The 22116-nt window shown below is 45.7% G+C and overlaps 1 protein-coding gene across 1 annotated transcript in view; it reads right to left on the bottom strand.

Annotated features, from left to right (window-relative positions):
* Window positions 1–22116, bottom strand: part of Antxrl (ANTXR like) — a 41109-nt gene that overhangs the window by 13312 nt on the left and 5681 nt on the right. Inside the window, exons 2-12 of the mRNA XM_047554345.1 lie at window positions 16495–16566; window positions 14973–15044; window positions 12890–12971; window positions 12745–12784; window positions 11801–11880; window positions 11658–11726; window positions 11212–11292; window positions 11063–11123; window positions 3466–3535; window positions 2832–2910; window positions 1165–1296 (exon numbers count right to left, since the gene is read on the bottom strand). Coding sequence (XP_047410301.1) covers window positions 1165–1296; window positions 2832–2910; window positions 3466–3535; window positions 11063–11123; window positions 11212–11292; window positions 11658–11726; window positions 11801–11880; window positions 12745–12784; window positions 12890–12971; window positions 14973–15044; window positions 16495–16566 — 838 coding nt within the window. The remainder of the gene's footprint in view (window positions 1–1164; window positions 1297–2831; window positions 2911–3465; window positions 3536–11062; window positions 11124–11211; window positions 11293–11657; window positions 11727–11800; window positions 11881–12744; window positions 12785–12889; window positions 12972–14972; window positions 15045–16494; window positions 16567–22116) is intronic.

Consider the following 22116-nt stretch of genomic DNA (forward strand, 5'->3'; position numbering starts at 1 on the left):
CTAGAATTTTAAACAGACAAAATCAGGGACTAGAGTTGGTGAAGTGGATTCTGCCTGAGCTCTTCAGTCAGAGGGGACCTTGGGATGGAGCAAAGCAGTGGAACATGGATTTGGGAGTGAACAAGGGTTCCCTGTACCTGTTCCCAGCAAGCTCCACCTGACCCAAGGGGTGGCTCATTCTTCCTTAAAGTGTTATGGAAGATGAGCGAGGTCAAGGAGCTTATCCCTAGAGAGGTTCTGCTGTTGAAGTACTGCACATCTGCCCAAACCCCACCCAGAGCCAGAACACACTCTGGCCTCTCTTCCTTTGGAAAAACTAACTGTCTCTGATGCCCTCACTTGCCTCCTCCACCTTGGCATTGTGAATAGGGTTTCTCTGCTCACTGTTCCCCTGGGCACAGAGAGGACCCTCCTGTTCTGTGCTGGGTGTTGTCCTTCCCACACCAGCTCTTTCTGCTTCTATCCTCCAGTTCTCTGTAATGTTTCTTCCAACCCTGCTCTCCAGAGCACCTTTCCTACTGCCCCCAGGGTGCCAGTCTCAGTCCTTTGTACCCAGGGTACTGACTGAATCGTAGTCTGGGTGATGTCTCACTCTCATGCCCTGAATAAACTCAGGCCTGAGAGCTCCCTATGGCCAGGATGGTGCCTGCCTCCTTCCTCTACCTCTGGAGCCCATCATGGACCTCTAATCCTTGGCACTCAGCCATGGAGATGAAGGAATGGCAGAAGGCACTAAAGAGGTGCAGAGATCCATGTTGGTTTTAATAGCCCCTCTGCCCAGAGGTTGCTACTCCTCCCTGGTCAGAATCATCCTGCATTTGGGGCCATCATTACTTCATGTGGTCCCTCTCCTCCTCCTTCCACACAGAGGCCAGACCTGGGTTCTCGTCTATCCAAGGCCTGCTGAGGTCCAGTTGCTAAGAGCTGCCCCTGGTCTCAGAGGTCCTGGGTGTCTTCTCTCAAGGGTCCAGGTCAGGCCTCAAAACAGCATCCAGGTATCTCAGGTCAACTCTCTATGACATCCTGGGCAGGAATTCTTTTAGAAGCCCAGGATGTGGGAAATGTGAGGTCAGTCTATGCCTCCACTGGATCTTGCATTGGTCTCAGCTCATGGGAAACTCCCTAGGATGGAGGGCATGTTCTGTGTGGGTTGAGAATACTCACCTTATAGCACAGTCTCCAGCAACAATACATTAACAGTGGGAGCAGTAGCAAGAGTGGCAGCAAGGCAAGAAAGCGCAGATCGTAGGTTTTCTCAATAATGGTGATAGTATTTCCAATGCTGCTTGAGACACCCTAAAGAAAAGAAGGTAGCTGATAACACTAATGGCAGAGGGCTTGGGCAAGACTTAAGCACTTCTTCCTGACTGTCCACCCCTTACTTCTCATTTGTGCCACTTTCAGTTCTTAGTTGCCTGACCTTCAGGGAGCACATGGGGTGGGAGCTGGTCCACAGGGGTCTGCAGACTCTGCCTCTGGCCCTGCTGAAAGACTCTGCCCTGGGCCCAGACAAGGAATAACCCAGAAGCCTCATGTCTGATGAACCTGGCCCTCACTGCTTCTTCATCTGACAATACAGAACGTTTTAAAGACCACAAAAAGTACAGGTGTCCAGATAGGGGACCTGAGAGAGCTATAGGCCCAAGATCAGAAATAGGGGACAGCTGTCTATCAATCTATGGTCTCTCCCCACTTCCTGCCTCTGTAGCCATAGCCTCATCCACTCCTTTCTCTAAGCTTCAGGTAACCCATCTACAGGAAGGGGAAGCAGCAAACATCCTTCTTGGGCAGTTGTGAATTCAGAGAGTTTAGAATATCCTTGCTTAGTCCACCTGCAACTTAAGAAATGTGGGCTATTGTCCTGGTTGTAATTCTTATTTTAGGGATCCCAGCTACCCTTTGGTCACATAGCCTACTCCACTGTCCCCTGAGTCAAATGATTGCTTAGAGAAAAGTCTGCAGAGAAGATATAAGGGGAGAAACCTGTGCCTAGAAAATAGGTGGCTGAAAGGAGAAGCAACATGGAGAGTGACAGTGATGACCACTGGCCAGGCTGAGGTCAGTGGACTGCTAACTGTACCTATTTCAGGAAGGGTTATGAAGAGGTGGTCTCCTGATAGGCAGATGTGTGAGTTCAGCCTGCTGATCTGTGCGTGAACAAGCCAAGGCAGTTCTGTCAACCCTGAGACTGGACCTAAGGGTGAGTGACAAGTGGGCACAGGCCTCCTGTTACCCCCTACATTTGGCTAAATTCCTGGGATGACGTGAAGTTCAAAAAAGTCACACTGGATGAGTAGCACCCTCATTTTCAAATTGGTCTTGCTGAGCTGAGCCAGGCCACACACAACTGATAGCTGTTTTCCAACCACAGTGGGGTGGGGCAGGGGAAGGTGTGCACTGCAGGTGAGAGGGAGTCCCCAGAGGGAGATGGCTGGGGCATAGAGGACAATGAGAACCCAGAAAATGCCTGAAGACTTACTGAGCAGATCATAAGGCCAGGTTCAAAATGGATTTGCTATCACATCAATGACTGAGGTACCAATTCAGTGCACACATACATCCTACCTCAGTTGGTAGAACCATCCAGGTCCCTGTGCCTAGAAATTCCCATGTGGAGTGGGTGAGCACCCTAGATGTTGTAGACTCTGGCACGTAACAACCTTCCAGGCTCCCACACTGGCCCAGCTGGTTTGGAGGAACCTGTCTTCCCAAGCTGCTTTCTGGGCCTATCTGGGACCTTCTGCCGCTTTGGCCTGCCCAGGATGCACTGGCATCTAGAAAAGGGGCTCTGGAAAGCACAGAGGGGGCTGCATTCCCACCCAGGTACTTACGCAGTTGGTGCTAGTAATGTTGAGTTCGTTTCCAAGGAAGCTCTCACCATTATTCAAGCTGACTTCAAGAAACACCTTCCTAACACACAGAAAGGGCAGGTGTTGAGACTCAGGTTAGGCCCTTGGGAAACTAGAGCCCACAGAAATCCTCATGATAATGGCTCCGAAAATTCTAGCATTTAAGACCCCCAGGAAGTATACAGGTGGATATTGACAGTTCATTGCCCAAAGCGTGAGGAGGAAGACCTCAGTAATGGGAAGTGTGACTATGGGTCAGACCATGAGTCATCCTCATGGCATCTGATGTCATCATGGCCATAGGTTAAATCACCAGAGAGGTCTGCATGGTGTCACCATCCTTAATTTTATTATAGGATATATTGCCTTATCTCTGCAAGGAAAATTGGAATAATGGTACCAGTGTTTGGGCACAGTATCTCCTATATCCTGCCATCAGCAGATCCTGGGCCACTGTGGATACCTTAAGCACTTGCAGGTGACCAAGAAGGGCAGGTGGGGAGGTGCCCTTAGCCCACTCACAGATGGGCATGCATTCTAAATTCTCTACACAAAGTGGTGGCAAACACTGAGTATCTGATCTTCCATCCTAAGACCTCCAAACAAGGGCACTTACTGATAAGGTTGTGATATCACTGGTCCAGGGCAAATTATAGAAGTGTCATTGAAACTGGTAGGTGTTTTATCTAAAGATAAAATGATATGAAGAATGTCAATGGACCTGTCTGTCTACTGTCACCACTATGCCTGTCAGGGAAACTAGATGGTATGGGTTGTGAATGATGGAGATTGAGTGGTGGGTGCTTTAAATTCATGTACAATTCTTGTTACTTGTGTAGGCTATGGAAAATGTCCATTAAAAAAATAGTTGTCTCTGAGGAGCTGATATTTGAACTGAGACCAACCAGACAAGGAGTATCCATGGAAGAGTGGGAGGGAACATTGTTCTGAGCTGTGGGAGTGGCATTTGAGTTGCAAAGGAGTGAGCCAAGAGAGGTGGGTGGAATGGACCTGGGAAGTCCATTAAGTCTGATGGATCTTTCAGGAGCTGCACAGATTCTAGACATTGTTTAGCCATAAATGTTGCAAGACTTTGTGGTAGAAGAGGTGTGGGGATAGAGCTATGAAAAATCAAAGTCAACTGGGGATTTTTGACCAGAGGGACTGGGTAGATGGTGGTGCCATCTGAGATGGGGAAATCTTATGAGGGAATAGGACTTCCTCCCCTCCCCTCTGCTATCCTCTCCTTTCCTTTCCTTCTTTAGGGAGCCTGAGAAGAGCTTCATGGAATCTTCTCTGCCCTGAGCTCAAACCCTTCTTCACACTTCCTTAGCTATTGTCAAGTGTGAAGGCTGAGCTAGGGCACCAACTCTGTAGCTGCAGCCTTGAGTTTCCAGGGTCTCTGGTTTCTCCTCTGCTTGAAGGAATGAATGATTGTCCAGGGGGCTCACCTGACCAGGCTCAGAGTCTAGGGGTTGCTAAATTTTCCCACCATAAGACTCTTGAGCTCAGGTTTAGGGCAAGGAAGCTCAGGGCATTGTGGGACCGATGCTGCTGTGAGGACAGCCCAGCACAAACTCATCCTCACAGAGGTGTTAATCCCTATTCCAACACACTCTTGGGCTGCTGAGGATTCATTACTTCCTGTGTTGAGATGAAAGGAGAGGTGCCAGGCATCCCAGTGGGTCTCTCCTTCTACTTGTCCACACTGCCTCTAACCACACAATATCCACTGAGAATAGTCAGCAAGGGCTGGGAACTGGCTGGTTGAGGGATGGGGCTCTGTTGTTTGGCAAATGTGTGGTCTGGAGGCACAAAGTGGGTACTTACCAATGTTGATTTTATTATTGAACTTGAATCTACAAATAATCTGGTCCTTACTTTTTGCATTCTGAAAACCTTGTCCAGTAATGAACACATCATATGATGCTGTAAGAACAACATTCAAATATCTGAGTGAGGAAGACCTGAGGACTGAATTCTCTCTGCCACACTTTTCCTGGGGGTCTGTTCTATAAGATGTGATTCCCAAGGGGTTTCTGATGAGGCAATAGCTGTGTATGAACTAGCATCAGTGGGTCCCTTGGTACACATCCTCCTCTGGTGTGGTTGAAGTGGCTGAGCTGGACCTTGCACATTTGGTGGTCCTCCCCCCTACCACACTTGACCCAAAAAGTTCATGACTAAAACCCAAGCCAGTACATGAACAGGGTTCAACTCAGATGAAATTTTCATGCCCTGAAATCTCCAGTGCTCCCTTAGCTGCAGGGACACAGGCTGTGCAGTGATCCAGGCCCTAATGTATGGAAGGCAGAGAGGAGCTCTGATATGCAGGCTGAAGAAGCACTGCCTCATGCCTGTGTGGTTCCTGAACATGCAGGGCCTCTCTTTCTTCCTGTGTTTCTATGCCAGTGGCAGTGAAGGCCCTTGAAGCAGGGCAGGAACTTAGGTTGTGGCACAGGAGAGGCCCCCACCCTCTCCAGGAGGTTTCCTCAAACGATGTATTAATTCTCAACTGTGGATCCTGAGGCCAGCACATCATCCCTCATCTCTGTCTCTTCCAGACACCCAAGGAGCACAGCCCAATTGTCCTGCAAGTCACCAAACACTTCCTTCTACCAGTGTGTAGCCACCTCCCCCTGATGATAATACACAGAGGACAGAGGGAAGTAGGGTGGCCAACTCCAAAAGAGTCTGGATTCCTGCAGGTCTTCAAGCTCAAGTCCAGGCTCATTCACATGAACAGTCACCTCCTGGCCCATGTCTGACTCATTCCAGTCTGAAATAGCACTTGAGATGCCCCAAGTCAGTTGACCAAGGACTTTATTTTATCTGGCCTCCTTCATCAGACTCTGACAAATGTATTGACTCTCAGGCATAAACTGAGGATTCATGTATTCTGTTTCATTTGGCTTCAGGGATTCTTCCTTGGGTTTTCCCTCTGAGTGACTGTCACTCTGTATGTGGCACCTTTGCACAAGATGACCAGTAAATGAACAGGTCACTGGCTGAGCTTGTGTTTGGAGATATCTGTCGCTCTGGTTCAGCTGCTGGGAGAAGGAGTAACATCTCACATCCTCACCTGGGGTTGTCACAACTGCTCACATGCCAAGGCCTGTGTGTACAGGGCACATAATGACACACATGCAGCAGCCAGCTGGGCTGCTTTAAACCAGAAGTAGAAGAGGCCTTATGAGGTTGTGGGGTCCTCGAGTCCACCTCCACCCCTCAGCACTGCAGTCTCCCCACTCTTGTCCAGCACAGCAGGGTCAGGGGGAGTGCTGAGTCAAGGACCAGGATGGAAATGTCAGGACCCACCCCTGTCCTTAGGACCCTTAGGACCCACCAGCTTCCAGGTGCTGAGCCAGTCACTACCTCTGTGTCTCCTGACAGTCCCAACAGCATTGTTTCTATCCATTGGAGGCCATGCTGCAGTCCCCAGATATCTGGTCCTTGGTGGCAGAGCTGACGCCATAGGCAGCAGAGTGCAGATGTGCACAAAGTTCTGCTGCCAACAGCCTGTGGCCATGGAGCAGGTTCCCCCTGAAGGGCAGGGTGTCCAGGCCCCAGCTGCCTGAGCTGGAGGCCACTGTAGCAGCTTCCCAGGGGGAGGAGGAGGCTGAGTGCTCTGTCTCCAACCACAGTGTGAGGATGCCAACCATGTGGTGCCAGGGCTACACACAGTGCTAGTGACAAGGAGAGGTGGCCACCCCCCATGACCACACAGTTGTGTCCTCAAAAGATTGAGGCAGGGATGCTGGGTGGACAGAGGCATCCCAGTCAGGTCTAGTCCTTAGGGTTAGATAACAGTCGTGACCCTTTAACCTGTAGGTGACATGAACCCTGGCTGTCAGGGTGGAGATCTTTTTCTGGCGGGTAGGTTTCCTTTATTCCCATTAGGACACTGGAAGCTGAGATGTGTCCAGTTTTTTTTCTTCACCCATTGGACATAATCACCCTGATTTCCCCCTTTATGTGGATGTACAAACTCCACTGAATTTTCACATCCCCCATCAGCTGGGTCTTTCCAGAATGAACCTTAATTGCTCTTGACCTATTGGCCTGTTTAAATGTTAGTTCCATCCATTTGCTAGTGTTTCCTTAAGTGTGTTTAAAATACATTTTTCTAGTTTTGCAATTAACCTCTTTGTAAGATAAATAAATATTTGCACACATACCACCATTGTGCCTCCCAGCACACATCCCCCCACCAATGTACATTTCATATACACCCTATGCATACATGTCCACACACACACACACCCCAATGTCTACCAACCATGAATACTCCACCCCCCCACACACGCACACACCCTAGAACCACATACATACAATAAATATACTGTATACCCCATGCAAACTTACCCCACACACAACCACAAACACTCTACCTACATGCACTAAATCATACACCATGCACACACACAAAACACAAACATATACAACCTACCATACTCCCGACACATCACAAACCATATTCCTCAAACACCACACACCATAAACACACTACACAAATTCCGTACATCCACAAAGGTACACACCTCACACAAGACCATCATGTTTACCTACAACATACTCATACACATAACACACACACATACACACACACACACACACACACACACAAAACTTAATGAATATCACACATACCACACAACACTACACTCATGCATATGTTTGTTTTTTTTTTTTTTTTTTTGCGGTACTGGGGATCGAACCCAGGGCGTTGTGCTTGCAAGGCAAGCACTCTACTGACTGAGCTATCTCCCCAGCCCGCACACATGCATATGACCCATGGTCTATTACACACAAACCATAAACATATACAAACACCAAATTCCCTATAGAAACACTACTCACACCACTCACACACCACAAACACACATGACACATATCACACACATTCCATACCCGTCCATAGTGTATGCACACGCCACAAAACAGTATCACGCATACAATTCATACACACACCCACAAATGACATGAACACAACCCATACACCTCAAAAAGCAATACAGTACAAATAACACATACCACAAAACACTTCATGCACAATTCAAACCTACACATCAATTCATGTCTCACACAAATAATAAACATCACATATACTGCTTTTACACACCTAAGGACCACAGATATACCACATAACACACGCCACATACAAACTCTGAGACACATCACACATCACAAAAACACCACACAGTACATATACACTTCATATCTTCCTCCACACAAGAAACACAATGCAACACTAAAACACCCATCACACATACCTCACACACCAATATCACCATATACACAGTATACACAATGCACCCCCACCTCCCACATAATACACTCACCACATGCACCTGTACAACAGCCGCACATGGCACAATCCCCTCCCCCACATCACAGATATGGGCACTACATATACGTACACCACACACAAAATAGACCAGCTAAATACAGATCCCTGTAAGCATACTACACATAGCACGCATTGCATACCCTACATAAAAATCTCACAAGTCCTCCCACAGTCAAAAATACCACACCTGAGCCCACCTGACTCCCACACCAAGGTCAGACACCATCACTGAGCCTGCCTGCCTGTCCCCCTACCTCTAAGGGACACTGTACTTGCCTCTGTGCTGACTTAGCGCACCCTCACTGGGGCTCCCCAGCTTCTTTGGAGGCTGGAGAAGGCATTTTGAATTATTCCTGAGGCATGGCCATCATCATTGGAAGGGCGGCTCCCTGAGACACCTACAGGAGACTGGAGGCCCTTCAACAGGACTCATGATTCAAGAAGAGGTAGTGAGAAACTCGGGACCAACTCAGAACTGCTGGGTGAGTCTCTCCCACTGGGCGAGGCTCCTCAGACGGGGCAGTAGTCCCGGAACGTAGGGAACTTCATGGAGTAGAGTCGCCCAGTGAGACTCCCTGGCTGGAGCCATGAACCCGGACAACCGGGAGCATTGTAGAGGAGGACCACCCAGTGAGAGGCGTCAGTGCAGAGGTGGGCTGCCCAGTCCAGGTGGTAGTTCTGGAACAAAGGGAACTTCTCGGAGGAGAGTTGCCCAGCAGGACATCCCCACTGGGTGAGTCTTCCCCGCCAGGCGAGGCTTTCCCACCAGGGTGGTAGAACCAGAGACACAGGCCCAGACCAGCCAAGCCCCAGCCCTCAGTCTAGTCCCCATTTGACTGACCATCGGTCAACAAGTGGAGGTGCTTCTGCCCACTAGCAGGGAATATACCCCACCTGAAGGCCACCACTCCCAGAGGGGCAGCTTCCTTGTGGAGCACCGCATTATCAAGTTCCTCCAAGACTTCAGGCTACTGAAGGCTAGGAGGTGAGTTATTGGAAATCTACAGGGACACTATAAGTCAATAGAGGAAATCTAAAATACCTCAGAGTTTCACTACTAGAGGGTTAGATACCTGACCAATATGAGAAAACAAGGGAAGAAAATGTTCCAAACAACCTAGATGGTACAGCAATAATATCCAATGACAGCATGGCAGAAGAAATGTCAGAAAGGGAGTTCAGAATGTACATAATTAAAATGATCACAGAAGCAAATGATGACATGAAAGAGCAAATGCAGGCTTTGAATGATCGCACCAATCAACAGTTAAAAGAGCAAATGTGGGAAGCAAAAGATAATTTCAATAAAGAGTTAGAGATACTGAAAAAAAAAAAACAGACAGAAATCCTTGAAATGAAGGAAACAATAAATCAAATTAAAAACTTCATACAAAGCATAACCAATAGGATAGAACACCTGGAAGACAGAACCTCAGACATTGAAGACAAAATGTTTAATCTTGAAAACAAAGTTGACCAAATAGAGAATATGGTAAGAAATCATGAACAGAATCTACAAGAATTATGGGATATCATAAAAAGGCCAAATTTAAGAATTATTGGGATTGAGGAAGGCTTAGAGAAACAAACCAAAGGAATGAACAATCTATTCAATGAAATAATATCAGAAAATTTCCCAAATCAGAATACATAAAGAGCTCCAAAAACTCTACACCAAGAATACAAACAACCCAATCAACAAATGGGAATGAACAGACACTTCACAGAAGATCTACAAGCAATCAACAGACATATGAAAAAAAATGTTCAACATCTCTAGTTATAAGAGAAATGCAAATCAAAACTACCCTAAGATTCCATCTTACCCTAATTAGAATGGCAATTATCAAGAATACAAGCAACAATAGGTGTTGGCAAGGATGTGGGGAATAGGTACGCTCACACATTGCTGGTAGGGTTGAAAATTAGTGCAGTCACTTTGGAAAGCAGTGTGGAGATTCCTTAGAAAACTTGGAATGGAACCACCATTTGACTCAGCTATCCCAATCCTAAGCTTATATCCAAAGGACTTAAAATTAGCACACTACAGTGATGCATCCACATCAATGTTCATAGCTGCTCAATTCACAATAGCCAGATTGTGGAACCAACCTAGATGCCCCTCAATTGATGAATGGATAAAGAACCTGTGATATATATATATATATATATATATACACAATGGAATATTACTCAGCCATAAAGAATAATAAAATTATGACATTTGCTGGCAAATGGATGAAATTGGAGAATATCATGTCAAGTGAGATAAGCCAATCTCAAAAAAACAAAGTACGAATGATCTCACTGATAAGTGGATGATGATACATAATGGGGGTTGGGAGGGAGGCAAGAATGGAGGAAGGAGGGACTGTATAGAGGGAAGAGAGGGGTGTGAGGGGTGGGGGAAGGGAAAAGAAGTAAAAGTAACAGAACAAATCAAACATCATTACCCTATGTAAATGTATGATTACACAAATGATATGCCTCCACTAAATGTGCAGAGAAACAAATTGTACCCCATTTGTTTACAATAAAAAAAGTAAGTAAAAAAAATACCACATCTGCACACACCTCCCCTCCTACCGACTCATGCATATACACTGGTCATGAACATGTCACATACACAAAACTCATACATACACATACACACTGATACACACACATTCTCATATACACATCACACACCCCATAAACACCAAACACACACCATGGAAGCACCAAGCACCGCACCTACATACCAAACAAACCGTACACACAAACACATACCATCACACAATCACCCCATTCACTCAGACTTGTGCAAATATGCACATTCATCAATTAAACCATCTGTCTACATCAGTGACCCCTCAGCTCTTACCTCCTGCACACCGAGTGGAAGCTTCTACAGATGTGATTTCAATGCAGGTCTTGGAAGCAAGCTGAAAGAGAGAGGGGAGGAAGGGGGACATAGCGTGAACCTCAGGATCCAGATGCCTATTACCTCTGCTCACATGCAACCCCACTCACCGGATCAACAATGCCTTTCAGACCCTCGAATCCTGAGTCCACCCCAAACATGTGATCTGGGGAGTCTGCAACTGCTATCATCTACAAAGGAAAAGAGGTGACTTGAGCCCCTCAGCCAGAGTCCTGAGGAAGCAGCAGGTCCCCAGACCCAGGGCAGAGTGTCTTGCCCTCATGAAGTGGGGAGAGTGGAGTGTCAGGAGCTCAGGGACAGATGTTGGCTTCTGCCCATGGCCCAGGCTTAGGGAGCAGGAAGCTCCCCTACCCACCCCAGCACAGGGGGTGCAGTTGACTCAAACCCTTTGGTTGTCCTTTCACAGCAGCCACCTGTTGTGCAAGATCCCTGAGGCAGGTGAGAAGCCCAGCTTCTGCCAGACCCTGGAAAGCCACCGGTGAGACCTTCCCCAATTAGGCTGCAGAGGGACACTGGGGACCCTGCTCTAAATTACCTGCTTTTTCTGGTAATCCAGCACACCCACAGTGTACACGACTGCCCCCAAATTCCGAGATTTGTTAGCCTAAGAAAAAGGTGTCAAGAGTAAATCATCAGACTATGTGGGGCATAGTGTGGGGAACCATGGACTAGACTCACCTGCTGCTTAGTCTCTTCAAATGGGGTTGGGAGCAGTGTGCCATCAGTCAGAGCAATGATCATGCTGGCAGGTTTCTTGTCTACCAAATGAGCAAGAAGGGTATGGCTTGGTTGGCAAGTGTCCATGTGTAGCTTCAGATGCTCTGACACTGCCATAGGCCTCCAGGGCCCTGTACTGACCATTACAGGAGGTCAGGTACTCACCTCAACATCCTGGGACAGTTGCCTTGAATTCTCATTAACTCCAATCTGTGCATGATTTTCCCTGAGGTAGCCCACCCATTCCCCCACAAATCTATTAGCTGAATGAGGGGAAGAGTAGCCAGACCCTCCTACAGAGGCCCCATGAGGCTGATGGAGGCCAGGTACCTGATTCAGGCACAGTCTGTGGGAACTTTTGGCATCTGAGGGCCAGCAGTTCAGTACTCTTGTTCACAGAACTTTCAGGAGGGGACCTCATATTCCTTCAGTGCTGTTCTCCACAAGGCCCCACCTATTCCTGAGAGAATCTGCAAACCCACAGTCCAGAGGGACGGTCCTTTCTGGACTGCTGTTCATATTGTCTGGGATATAGGTCCAAGAAGCAAGTCAAGAGAAGGAGGACATGAATGGGAGAAGGAAGAGGAAGGCTGGCCAGGCAAGGAAACCAAGCTGTGGCTCACAGCTTTACACAGAGGTTTCAGTCTATTCAAGGTCCCTGTGATTTTTCTCCTTTTAGCTCACTAGGATCAAACGTAGGTCAAGGACCTCACAGTTACCGAGATCCATGCATGGACACATGGGGTATCAGAGCCACCCTGAAGCAGAAATTCTGTGCTCTGAAAGGTGAGAAACTGACTCCAAGAGCAGGAGCTAGGAAGAAGTCCAGGAGATCTGCACACACCTCTCCAAGGGGCACAAGCTGTGTGCCCCACCTACCACAAAGAAGGAAGCAGGGAGCTTACCTCTGTTTTCAGAGTTGACTTTTTCAATCTGCTTATTTACCTGCAAGGAAATGAAGAAACATTGGGGAAAAACAGTGAGATGCCTCAGTGATACTCTGAGAATGGTGAGCCCGTGTCCTTAGCGCCAGGCTCCAGTCATTCATACCAATTTAAATCCTTCTTGCATGAATGTTTGTCCTGTAGGCACCACTTTCTCAAGTTTCTTCAGACCTTTTTCAATTTCTTTTCTGAAAAAACAAAGTTGGAAATGAAGAATAGGGTGAGGAAGGTTGAAAATTAAAAATCAGTTCATGAACTGTTCCACAGCTTTGTCTACTGTGCAAGTGCCTGGCCAGCAAAGGACACAAGGCAAGCAGCATGGTGACCCTATTCAGCACTGGGTCTTGGACAGGAGCTTTTACAACCTTCTCTGACCCTAATTTCATGAGCACTATTGGCAGGTTAGGTGAGGAGTTGGGGCTTAGAATGTCTGCCTTTCTCTGGGCTCATGCCTTTCTGAGGGTATTCAGGCCTCATGGAGCTCAGCATGGGCTGCCTGGTCAATTCCTGGTTAGAGAAGGAGGCTCACAGGGATGTGCTTGTGTGTGAGACACCTTGGGGGCTCATCATTCCTGCCACTATCTCTAAATCTTAGAAAACCCTCATCCTGAGCACTCTGTCCTTCCACAGGGAAGGCTGGATTTGGAAAAGCTCATGTGGCTAAGCTCTGCCAGCTACTATCCCCCAGTGCCACAGACCTCTGGCCTGACTTGCCTCCCCGCTCTCCCCTGCTTAATGTGGTAAGTAGCCAGTCTGCTTAATTGGAGAGCTATGGCTCAGGACCTCATGTGCTCCTGTAACAAAAGACCTAAAGCTGGGATAGTGGCCCTCAAGGCTGACCATGAGAGTGTCCAGCAGAGCTCTGTGGACTGGCTAGGGGATTTTGCATGTCAGGTGCTCTTAAACCAGACAGGAAGGATTAGGGCAGGCAGGACTGGCTCTGGTGACAGTAATGGTACAGGAAGGGGCATACTGAGTCTTGGGTTAAATGAATGTGATAGGCTGAATCAGCAAAGTGACCTAGAGAACAGACCCTGAGGATGGCTTTCCACTGTAGGTGGACAAGCACCCATGGGGTGAAAACTGAGGGGCAAAACCTGGCCCTGCCTGGCCCTGCCCAGCCCTGCCCAGGGTGTGAGGAAGCCACCCCCAACCATGCCCAGGGAAGGCTAAACCAGGGCCTGCCCAGCCCAGCCCAGTCCCTCATGCTTCCAGTCCAGCCCCACTGCTGCCAGGGGCCCACGCCAGCATAGTTCCCACATCCTTCCTCTCTACCGCCTCACATCCACTCAGATCTCTCCAAACCCAACAGCAAAGGATGCACCAACCCAGTCCTTCCCTGTGCCCACAGACCCAGACCCTCCCTATCTTCCTTGACACTATCCTGTGGGACAACCTGTCTACTAGCCCTGGACCTTCTGCCCCTTCCAGGGGCTGGCTTGTCCCTCTTCATTCCTAGCTTCTAGCTTTCTCTGAGGTTCTGGACAAAAGTTGTCCCATAGCTTCAAACATCCAGTCCTCTTCAGCGATCTCTCTTCTGTGCCTGTCCTACTCTGCACAGAGCACCAGGCATTTCATCCCAAACTCTCCCTCACTTTCCAGCCAGTCAGAAGCTCCACAACTTCCCACCTCTGGGCCCCTTGGCACAGGTGACCCACCTCCACAACCTGGATGCTTGTTCCTCATGCCTCCCTGCAACAACCAGTCCAGCCTTAGGTTCAAGGCTCCATCTGGTCTAGACCCTCTGCAAAGCCCCTGGCACTTTCCCTGGTCCCCAGGTTCTTCCCCTGCCTCCCTGGCCTGGGAAGAGGTTTACCTGCTATGGAAGGTCCCAGGTCAGAGTTCTGGTGGGACCCACCTATGTGCCATGAGCTTTTTGGAGTGGGAATGGGGATGGTTATAACAGCCAGTCCCCAGAGAAGAATTCAGGACTGATAAAGGGCAGGGTTCACAGGGCAGAGAACTATGAAAGCACAAAATCTGCAGGTATCAATAATCAATAAAGCAGTAGTCAGAGGGGGTTGGGAAAGCAGGGCTGGAGGTCAATTTGGGTATTTAGGGTTGTCAGAACCAACCCACCTTGTGCATTAATGGGTGCCCCTTGCAGGTCTCAATGGACCTCTCAGCTCCTTGGAGCTCCATGTGGCCAGACTCACCAGGTCTGCCATGGACCTCACAGCAGCACCTACCTGTCTGCAGTGAGCGGCATGAGAGTTTCTGCATCTCCCGAGTAGAGAACGAAGGACATCCGCATATTTGGGCTGAGGAGGAAGCACAGTTCATGAGAAGCCAATGCACTGTTTCTATGGAATGTCAGCAAGTAGCCAGGGATAAGGTCTTTATTTTCTTGATCCCCACCCCATCTCTTCTACATGGGGGCCATATCAGATAGGGAGAGTTCAGAAGAATTTGGTGAAGGAATCTGAAGCCTATGGAGATGAGGGATCCTTGGGAAGGGACTGCGCTTCAGCTCTATATCCCCAACACCCTAATACCCTCTCTCTCTCTCTCTCTCTCTCTCTCTCTCTCTCTCTCTCTCTCTCTCTCTCTCTCTCTCTTTCACACACACACACACACACACACACACACACACACACACCACTCATGCATCCACTGAACATGAATTGAGACAGATGCATCCCCACTCCTCCAAGAGGGCCTCCCACCCACCTGGCCTGTCTTCTACTGTCACCTTGTTTGTATCTCTGCCCCCACCCCAGTCCCCAGTTCATCTTCTTTTTGTCAGACATTTACACACCTGCCTATCCTTTCTCTCTCCCTGTTCAGTGCTCTGTAACACAAGACCCTCAGACTCCTTAGTAAGATTGCTACATGCCTCCTTGGCTCAACTCCCCACTGCTCTTGCTTTTTCCTGACTCAGTTCACCCACAGTTACCAGACTTTTCTTCCCAAGGCACAATCTTGATCTTGTCTCCCCCACCCATGAATGTTCCATGACTCCCTGTGGCTCACAGTGTGAATTCTAAGACCCTTGACCTAGTGTGATGAGTCCCTCTAGCTTGGCCCCAAGCTGATCAGTGCAGCCTCATCTCAAAGCCCGGCTCTCTCCTTAGCCTCTCCAGAACCCTATGAAGAGCTCACCTTGATGGTTGCTGTGACCTTGCCTTTTCTCTATCCTTTAAGATCAAGTTCAAATTTCCACATTCTTTGAGGAAACTACCTTTAAGTTCTGGTATTCCTTTTTCCTTTAACCTTCCATGGCAAGTTAAATTCCCTGTCCCTTTCCTTGCTCTGAGCACCCTGAAACTTGGTGCTAGTTACTGAATTATTGTTCTTTTAATTTTAATAACATTTTTAGTTGTAGGTGGATACAATGCCTTTACTTTTTAAAATGTATTTATATATAGTACTGAGGATCAAACCCAGTGCTTTACACCTGCTAGCCAAGCACTCTACCACTGAGCTACAGCCCCAACCCTTTTCTGTCTGTCTTGACTTTTGCCAGCATGTGAGATTCTGGGGGGAAGACTATGTCTCTGCACTATGCCCCGTCTCCCAGGCAGGTGCCAGCCAAAGTTGCTGAGCCCCACAGGACCAGTTTGGTTTGCTCCTTTCTTGCCCAGCACCCTGGGCTCTGTGCTCCCTACATGAGATGCTCCCACGCTCACCAAATCTAACGGTCATGCCCTCTGCCTGCCAGGGTAATGCTCCCTGAAGCACAGAGGAGCCTGCAGAGTGGAGAAGCCGTACTTTTTGAATTTATTCACCAAATCCTCCACAAGGGAATAAATGTAAATCCAGTTGTTGTTCACACTGCCAGACCTGAAAACAAAGGGAAACATGAGTTGGGGATGTGGCATATCCAAAGGGTGTGAAGTTTCTGCCTTGTCCCACTATGCAGCAAGCTCCTTAACAAGGAGCCCCAGCACCAAGAACCATAATGGATCATCCTGAGAGGTGACTTTAATTAGGACCAGCAGTGGCAGAGGGAGGCCAAACAGACCTCTCGGCCTGGGGCTGTGAGGCCTCCCAAGATAAGGGAACGTTGTGTGACTGGTCTTATTAGGTGGGGTCTGTGTAGACTCTCAATGGGGAAGGTTATCTTGGATGGAAAGGTCCATCACATCTTCTGCTATGCAGGTTCCCTTTGCCCCCCCACTGATACCCTGCCATTTGCCCTTATTTTAACCATTTCTTGTTTTCTCTGTGGGTGGGTAGAGAAGGGCTCTTGGCAGCATTTTTATCAGAAGCACTTGGACAGTCAAAGCCCAGAGAGTAACAAGTCCTGGCCTGCAATTCACCTACCCCTCAGATTGGGATTTTTTTTTTTTCAGTCCTATGTTTGACCTGCAATCCCATGACACTGCCAGATTCCACTTAATAGTCTCAAATTTCCCAGCATTCACTGTGAGCAGCAGATGAGGTCATTTTCAATAGGAATCTAAACCTCAGCAAGTATAGCTGAGAATCTAAGTTTATTTTATATCCTAGGTTTCTCACCAACTTGCAGAGCTCGATCATTCTGGGTGTAGAAGGCCTTTCCCAGTAGGCACTGCCAGGGGAGCAGCATGTCCAGTTCTTATCATTTCCAGTTAGGAGTGAGAGCCACAGGCCCATCCCATCCTGAGTTTCTGGTCCCTGCTCTCATTTTCTCACATTTAGTCCCTGGATTGCTGGGGAGGAGGTAAAGGGAATTGGAACCTCCTGACCTTCCACAATGTGGAAATCACTCTCATCTGTGCTACTTTCTAGGGAAAAAGGTGTTTGCATTTCCACATCTCTGTCAGCCTGCATTGCATGCAGGGTTAGCAACTAGATTTCAGGTATAGAGAAGTGTCAACATTAACTGGTATTCTTTCTGTCCAAGGTCTGAGAGATGGTATGTGGTGAAACTGAGGCTGGTGCCCTTGCCTGTACATTTTTTTCTGAATCCATGGTGGTTCATGTGATTCATATGTTATGAGAGTCATATCACCTAACAGCAGTTACCACTTCTTCTCTCCAGTTATCACTGTGCCCTTAAATGTGAATGTCTTGAAGGTGACACATACATGTGCTGATTGTCACATACTAATAACAACCTCCTTCTCTCTACCATCCTACTACCTCCTCTAGGCTGCATATAAAATTGCATGTATTTGATGAGGAAATAACCCTAACAATACCAGGATTATCATTCACTGAGCATGTGTATGCCAGGAACCTGAGGTACAAACATTCCTTATGATAGCAACTTATACCCTTTCACAAGTGAGAAAACTAAGACTCTGAATGGTCAAGCAATTCTTAACAATTTTTATATCTAGTTTGTATCTGAACCCAGATCTTCCTCCAAATCCCACGCACTGCTCACTGCACTTGGCATACTTGAGTGATACTGTGGTATCCAGAAATAGCTGACTATGCTCTAGATGGCAAGCCTATCCATAACACAAACTTTGTCCTCTGCAGATCCTAGGCTAATGTGAAAGACAACTTCTTTTCCTAACTAAGGGTGACAGTGTCTGCTTTCCTTCTTACTTTTCTCCTGTTTTATCCTCTGTAGCAAGAAGTATCATCCACTGAAGACTCATGGGGAGCCAGGGTCTTCAACACACTCACATGGTCTGTAGGAATTTCAGTTTGAGATGATTTTCAAAGAGGGTGTGTATTCTAGAATACAGAAGAAAGGGATTGTTCATGGAAAGGGTAAAGGAATATAGGGACCAACGGTTCCCTAGAAAGGAGGAAACAAAGAACAGTGAAAACTATGAAGTTCCAGCACACAGGGCTCCAACCTGTTAGTGCCCATGAGACACAAGATCACTAGATACTTGAAAATACTTTTAATGTTAAAGTTTGAGACCAAACATCACAATGATACAATCATGTAGGAGGGATGGACGAGAACATTATAGAAGTAGTCAGGTGTGCTAGTTAAAGAAGACAATGCTTTATCCCCATAGTAAGGAGAGAGAAACAAAAAGCAAGAAATGCCAGCCAGAACAAGTTTGTTGTTAGAAAGAAGGAGATAATATCATAAATGGAAGCTAGATAGCTTGCAAGTGGTTGCCTTAGGGGAGTAGGATTTGGAGTCTCTGCCTTGGGGGAGTGGGATCTGGAATTTCACAGAGTTGGGCAGCAGTATTTGTTAATTTATTTTGTTTATCATTGTGAGCCTTATTTGGGTGGTTGACATTTCAATTCATCTTCAAGTGCTTCTGTGATGAAAATAGAAATGGAATTATAATAAGAAACCAATAGCATGAAGGTCTATTCAGAGAAATGGTGTCTTTGAATCTCAATGCCCTTTTCCCCATGGATGCATTCAAACAACAACAACAACAACACACATCATGTGCGTGCGCACACACACACACACACACACACAAAAAAAAATCCAACTTCTTCTGGGCCAACTTTGCAGAGTCTTTGGAAAACAATCATGAAAGTTTGACAGCCTTAACATAAGTGCCCATCTGAGAAAAAGCCATCTTCAAAGCATGAGAACTATTTTGTGTGAGTGTGGTGTTTTTGCTAACCATTCCCCTACTTCGTTCCCAGTATAGAGACAGTTTTCATTTTGATCAGTATACCCAGTTTAAGATTATTGTCCTTCAATCAGAGGTAACAGTTGCAAATTATTGCATACATTTATTTTCACCTGTCTTGGGGATACCTCATGTGCTGACTCCTTCAACTTTGCCTTGCATAACTTGGAACACAGGTAGGAAAGGGGACAGGCACTTTACTTAACAGCTACAACTAAGTTGCAGGAGACAACAAGTCATAGATGCCCCAGGTCAAATATTTTGGGTGGAGACATGCAATAGAATATTGAAGATCCAGAAGAGAAGCTCTAGATCTGCACTTCAGGAAATGACAAAGAAAGTTCATCAGGTAAAAATGGAAGATACTAGACAATAACCCAAAGTCATGTGAACATAGAAATATTTCTGGCAAATATATAAATACAAGAGCAAATATATGCTCCATTTTTATTGTAATCTTGTTTTGTAACTTTTTCTTTTCTGCTGCATTTATAAGACAAATGCACAAAATCATTATAAATATATGTTATTGACACCACAATATGTAAAGATGTAATTTGTGACATTGGTAACAAAAGGTTATATGATGTCAGACTATTTAGCTTTTGTATGTAATTAAAGTAAGTTGGCAGCAATTCAAATTGGGTTGTTATAACATTAGATGACTACATGTAATCTAAAATAATCATAAAGAAAATATCCAAAATAGAATATACACAAATGTAAATGAGAAAAATAAGCAAAATATGTCATTTGAAACAAATCAACTGAGCTCAAAAAAAAAAGATACACAGAGAAAATGAAAAACAGAAAAGGTAGAAAACATACAGGAAACAAACATGTAATGCAAAATTCCTTCCCTATCAGTAATTACTTCAAATATAAGCAGATTAAAATGTCTAATCCAAAGATGTAGATTATCAGAATGGGTTTAAAATAAAGAAAACAAACAAACAAACAAAAAACCCATCATCTAACTGTCTAGTGCTAACAAGAGACTCATTTTAGACCTAAAGGCACAGATAATTAAAGTGAAAGGATGGAAACAGATTTCATGTAAAAATAAGGCAAAGACAGCTGGGGTGATTACACTAATATTAGACAAAATTGAATTTAAGTACACAATGACAGAAGAAACAAAGAAGAACATTTTATACTAATAAAAATGTCAATTCATAAAAAGTTAAAACAATTATAAACAGACCTGCACCAAAAATCAGAGCTCCAAACTTACAAAATTGACAAAATTAAATGGAGAAATAGTGATAAATTGTTGTTGGAGAATTTAAAATGTTATTTTCAATCATAAATAGAACCATATAAAATATAAGGAAATACAGAAATGAGAAAATAGAATATTTGAATATTATTATTAAAAAAAAACTATACCCAATTATTGATTCTTGGTTTAACTTCTTGTGCTTTAGGGGTCTTGTTAAGGAAGTCAGGTCCTAGGCTGACAAGGTGAAGATTTGGGCCTACTTTTTATTCTAGTAGTTGCAGGGTCTCTGTTCTGGTGCCTAAATCTTTGATCCACAGTGAGTTTAGTTTTGTACAGGATGAAAGATAAGGGTTTAATTTCATTTCCTAAATATGGCTTTCCATTTTACCCAGCACCATTTGTTGAATAAGCTGTCTTTTCTCCAATGAATGATTTTGGCACCTTTGTCTAGTATGAGATACCTGTTTTTATGTGGGTTTGTGTCTGTTTCTTATATTCTGTACCATTTGTGTACACAACTGTTTTGGTGCCCCTACCATGCTCTTTTTATTACTATAGCTCTGTAGTATAGCTTGAGGTCTGATATTGTAATGTTTCCTGCTTCACTTTTCTTGCTAAGGATTGCTTTGGCTATTCCAGGTCTCTTATTTTTCCAAGGCATGATAGAGAAACAGACATTATTACCTCATGTACATGTATGACTGTATGATTGATGTGATCCAGCAATATGTATAATCAGAAAAATGAGAGATTACACTCCATTTATGTGTGATCTATCAAAATGTATAAATGCATTCTACTGTCATATGCAACTAATTAGAACAAATAAAATTTTAAAAAATTAAACAGAAACTATACCATACTGGAGTATGATATTATTCAAATTATGTTATGTGCATACATGAATATGGCATGATGAATCTCACTATTAGATATAATTATAATGCAAAAATAAGAAAGAAAAGAAAGGAAGGAAATAACACTATACAAACAGATATGTACAGAAAACCCTACCTGGCAACAGTAGAATACACATTTTTTTCCATATTCACATGGAAGATTCTTTATAGTAAATCATGTGTTAGGCAATACAACAAATTTTTAAACAAATGTAAAAGCTTGAAATCATCCCAAGTCTTTTCTTATCACAACGGAACAAAGATTGAAGTCAATTGTAGATGTTTGGAGGTAGGGGGTCCACTGAGAGTGAGTTACAACAATGCCCACCAGTTCAGACATTGGAGACCAGGCTCAGAAGGCACAGATCTAATTTTACTTAGGATTGTACAAGACATATATAGGCACATTATCCAATCAGGTTAACATGCTAGTTAAAACATAACAGAACCAACCTATAGGTAAGCTATACATCATACTTAATGTAAACACACCGAGTATGCCTAAGTGATTCTGCCCAGCAACAAGTCTGAGACAAAGGACTGGGGGAATGGCAAGCTCCTGCACACAGCATGAGGCAAGGCAGTGCAGGGAGCTCACATCACAGCTTGCTGGGATGCTTGATGAGCGAGGCTTCCCCTCAACTCATACCTCAGCCTCAGCAACTGCAAAGGTCTTCAGTCCATGGCGAGTCTTTACCATTTCCTCAGTTTCTCTGTCTAG

This window comes from Sciurus carolinensis, chromosome 5, assembly GCF_902686445.1.
Source record: "Sciurus carolinensis chromosome 5, mSciCar1.2, whole genome shotgun sequence".
NCBI classification, from domain to species: Eukaryota; Metazoa; Chordata; class Mammalia; order Rodentia; family Sciuridae; genus Sciurus; species Sciurus carolinensis.